The sequence below is a fragment of the Ctenopharyngodon idella genome, chromosome 2 (assembly GCF_019924925.1).
Source record: "Ctenopharyngodon idella isolate HZGC_01 chromosome 2, HZGC01, whole genome shotgun sequence".
In the NCBI taxonomy this organism is placed as follows: Eukaryota; Metazoa; Chordata; class Actinopteri; order Cypriniformes; family Xenocyprididae; genus Ctenopharyngodon; species Ctenopharyngodon idella.
The window spans coordinates 8,823,088-8,827,604 of record NC_067221.1 but is presented as its reverse complement, the minus strand read 5'-3'; the positions used below and the strand labels follow the sequence as shown (position 1 = coordinate 8,827,604).

General features: G+C 35.8%; 1 protein-coding gene across 1 annotated transcript; it reads right to left on the bottom strand.

Annotated features, from left to right (window-relative positions):
- Positions 1-716: 716 nt before the first annotated feature.
- cenpl (centromere protein L) lies at positions 717-4,370 on the bottom strand. The gene is made up of 5 exons (XM_051869269.1): positions 4,244-4,370; positions 3,769-3,931; positions 3,433-3,684; positions 1,716-2,267; positions 717-1,623 (listed from the first exon to the last, which is right to left on the bottom strand). Exons 1-5 carry the CDS (start codon positions 4,315-4,317, stop codon positions 1,549-1,551), a joined length of 1,116 nt encoding a protein of 371 aa, XP_051725229.1. The 5' UTR covers positions 4,318-4,370; the 3' UTR covers positions 717-1,548.
- Between the last annotated feature and the right edge of the window lie 147 nt (positions 4,371-4,517).

The following is a 4,517-nucleotide window of genomic DNA, read 5'->3' as shown; positions in this document are numbered from 1 at the left end:
TCCAAATGCTTTGTTAATTCTGAAATTGTATTGATAAGTGATCAACCTTTTAAATAAGGTTTAGTTCAGTGGTTCTCAACCTTATTGACCCCATTGTTCCAGACAATATTCGGAGACCCCCCCTACATATTTTCTCTGGTACTTTTGCTGTAATGATGTTTGTCATGTTTTAAAACATATTACCGAAACTAGGAGTGGTAATATGTTAAAATAATATAATAAAAAAGTCAATATGTATTGATCTCAGTTTACAAGTAAGACACTTAACATGATTTATAGTGATTTTTAGCATTTAACTTCTTAATTTAAGTCAACTTTTAGGTTGATAACCACTGGTTTAGATCCCTCAAATCTAGAAACATGTTCAGTTAAAGCGGCAACTTTTGGCGCTCTAGCGGTTTATAACCAGAACTGCATGCGTCTTGCGGAAGAACATTGTAGCCGGAACTACTTCTCTCTGTTTACGTCTATGACGAGTCACACAGGTACTGTGCTATTCCGCATCGCTGACCCGACCGGTCTAAAATAGTCCCAATATAAACCCTTATTAGGTGTACCGTAGTGATTCAGCATAAGACAAAACACGGTTTGGAAAATGAATTCATGATGTACTCGCTCATTATATAAATTTTGAACACAAAAGAAGTTACGGACTGCAGATTTAACCAAAAATGGCTGTTTCTCCTCATATGAATTGGGGATATAAATAAAAGAAATCAACTTAGATTTGTGCTTTATTGAGAGACAAAAGGTTGCTCAATTCAAAAACATTTTATCCACATCTTAGGTCCTTTACTTATCTAAATGTTTAAATGAAGTGTCTTGAGTGCGGATGAATCAAAGTAATATCAACACAAAAAGTCCACCAAAATCAATTTCAAAATAAGAAACCAATCTTTTAAAATCAAAAATAACTAACTATCCTTCCAACAAAACTATCTGCTTGCAAGTTCCACCTACATAGTAAAACATTATACATTTCGACTGTTAGATGCTGACATTGTTAACACTGCAAGCAAAACTTAATATGACAATTTCAGAGACCCTGAACACTGTCAAAACATAAACATCCAAAATCAAGCCAGCCGCCATTCATTACGCAAGGATGACAACTGTCCCTAAGTGATTTACATACTTTCAAGGGTACAAAATGTTTGTATAAAATATCAACATATGTTACAATATACTAATTACAGATATTAACACATATTTGTATGAACTATTTATAAGCACCTATACATATAGTAGTGATACATTTACATAGCTGACAAATTTATTTGTGATTATTAAGTATCACAATCATATAAGCCTTATGGACTGATGTTATTTGTCTTGATAAAACTCTGCTTAGTCTTAGAAAAGAAAACGGATCAAAAAGCAGAATAAAAACAAGCTCAATTTTAAAAGCTGGAAAACAGACATAGACATATTTTACAGCACAAAAAAATAAATACGAGACAATAAGCCTTAAAAGAATTAAAAGTTAAATGTCATAGAAAAAAACAACAACAAAAAATATATTTACAAATCTAAAATAGAAAGCAGATTTTAAGTTAGCATTTTCAGAAGGGCACATTCTGTCAGCATGGTAAGTAAGGTGGTGATGTAGTCACTGTTTCCGATCTGAAAAAGAGTAAAAAAAAAATCATAACATACTGTAAAGATGCAACACATTCTAAATATGCAATGAATAGATACGACCCTATAGCAATTACCTTGATTTTCCCATCAAGCTGTGCTGATCCCAGAGCGGTAGATACTTTTACGAGCATACCAGCAGACAGGTAGATCTTAAAGTGTCTGAAAAAATGAGTCTCCAGCCCGTTCATGAAAGACTGGACCTCTTTAATATCGATCCGGCCATCTGTACTCTCCTCTGGGTGAATACTGTTCCACAGCTCCCACGCATCCTGTGGGTTCACTGTGTACGAGACATCCAGTGGTGGCTGTGACGGAAGGCTCCAGGCTAGTTTCAGATACCTGATATTGCAGGTGGGATGGCAGCCAGTCCACAAAGCAGCCAGCCAATTGAGAGTGGTGGAGTTTAAAGCCAAAGAACCAAAGTTGCAATCAAAAGCCCTCTCGAACCAGGATTTAACAAGTGCCGTAAGAGACTCCGGTCCACTTGTGCAAAACAAAGGCAAGCTGACAAAATCAGGAGGCAGCGCCCTCAGGTACTCTGGATCACCGTTGACGCATGTGAGCCAACCGCGCCAGACAACTTTCGGTGCATCTGCTGCTGCGGCAAACACCGGTTTGGATTGGATCTGAGGGAATAAGAGAAGGAAAAAAAAACAGCATGAATGCGGTACATTTATACGATACTGTTCAAGAGTTTGTTGTTGGCTTTTGAAAGAGGTCTATTATATTAATCTAGGATACATTTCTTTGATCAAAAATACAGTAAACAGTAATATTGTGAAATATTATTACACTTTAAAATAATTGTTTCCTAAAATGTAATTTTTATTCCTGAGATGATAAGGCTGAATTTTTAGCAACCATTATAAGCCGATTTGTTGCTTAAGAAATTTTTTTTTATTATTATTATTAATGTTAAAAATATTTTTTGTGGAAATCAATGCATTTTTTCAGGATTCTTTAATGAATAGAAAGCTCAAAAGAATGGCATTTATTTGAAATGTAACTCTTCTATAACGGATAAAAATGTCTTTATTGTCAGTTTAAAGGGATAGTTCACCCAAAAAGGAAAATTCTGTCATCATTTACTCACCCTCATTTCGGTCCAAACCCGTAAGACTTTCATTTATCTTCAGAAAACAGATGAAGATATTTTATTGAAATCAGAGATTTCTGTCCCTCCATAGACAGCTATGCAACTAACACTTTGACACCTCAAAAAGTTTATAAAGAGATCTTAAAACTAATCCATATGAATTGAGCGGTTTAATCCACATTTTCTAAAGAGACTCGATTGCTTTATATGATGAACAGATTGAAATTAGGCTTTTATTCATTCAACATTCATCAACTCACACATCAGCTGTGGTAAAGGGAAGCTCAAGCATGTTTGCTTGACGTGTGAGAACCAATGAGGTTCATTCTTTTGTGTTACGCAGCATGTTTGGGCTTCTGTTTATGTTCACTGTTCAATGTCTATATGTGAATAAAATTCAATCTGTTCATCCTCAGAAAATTTGGACTAAACTGCTCAATTCATATGGATTAGTTTTACGATCTCTTTATGAACTTTTTGAAGTGTCAACGTGTCAGTTGTGTAGCTGTCTATGGAGGTACAGAAAGCTCTCAGATTTCATTAAAAAATATGATATCTTCATTTGTGTTACGAAGATGAACGAAAGTCTTACAGGTTTGGAACGACATGAGGGTGAGTAATTAATGACAGAATTTTCATTTTTGGGTGAACTAACCCTTTAAGTATTAATTTCTTTAAAAAAATCATAGGCTTACCTGAATGAAAACAGTCTCAGCATCCTCACTGGTCTCAGCTAGTCCAAGAACTGCAGTAAATGTGACCTTGAATCCTGCCTCTAAACCGACTTCAACTGCAACTCCTTGCTGTTTCTCTGCTATGATGAAGGCTGAGAGATGCTTGGAATATGATTTCAGCTCTGTATGTCTGAAGCGATACAAAGGAGTGACGTAGGACAGCTTCCACTCATTTTTCACCAGAAGAGCAATATGCTCAGGGTCAACCTTATTCTGTAGAAAGAAAAAAAGATATTTGTCACTCATAGCTACTCTATGTCAGAAACAGCATTTTGAGTCATTTCCATGGTCTCTTACAGTGATGATTTGTGATTTGGCAGCCTCTCTACTGGTTGGGATCTTCAAGACTGTTAAATGTCCTGGTGTTTGCCAGAAATATGAGGGTGCTTCCACACAGCTCCGGCCATAGCTTTTGCTTCTACGAGTTACAGGTCTGCTGGTGGCAGGAGTATTGACGGCACTGCATGGGTAAAAGAAGCAGAAGAGAAGTTCAATACATTCAGTGTTATTTAATAAAATGTTACATGTCGTAACTATGCGTTTAAAATATACTTCAACTGTTATTTTGAGGCTTAAAGCATTTAATCAAACACAACTTGATCAGAAAAAAAACAACAGTTCCGACAACCGCTATTAGCAGTTCGCTTAAAACATTGCATGATCCATTTTCATCGTACTTAGTAAAATGCTAATACGTGTTGTGTTTTAAATAATTAATTCTGCGTGGCAAAATTTATTTTTAAGAAAAGCTAAAAACACATATCAGTCGTACCTGCCTCTCCCCTCCATGATGAACAAAAACACACCGAGCCAAAAAAAAAAAATCAGGAAGAGGATTTGAAACATCCCGCTTTCCCATCATGCAACGGGGCGGAGCAGGCACAATAATCGATTGCGGCTACCAAGAGAGAATTGTATTATATATTTCTTCATTTAGTTGACTCTAGGTCATATTTACCAAAATGAATAAATGGCGGCGACCAATATACAATGATGGCACATAAATGTAATATAAGTAATTAATTACCATGTCACAATCGATTATA

Excerpts from the sequence above, each read along its gene's own strand:
- cenpl (XM_051869269.1), bottom strand. The coding sequence starts at position 4,317 with ATGTTTCAAATCCTCTTCCTGATTTTTTTTTTTTGGCTCGGTGTGTTT. Across the intron at positions 3,932-4,243 it reads ATCATGGAGGGGAGAGGCAG|TGCCGTCAATACTCCTGCCA; the intron begins GTACGACTGATA and ends TTACCCATGCAG. Across the intron at positions 2,268-3,432 it reads CTGAGACTGTTTTCATTCAG|ATCCAATCCAAACCGGTGTT; the intron begins GTAAGCCTATGA and ends TTATTCCCTCAG.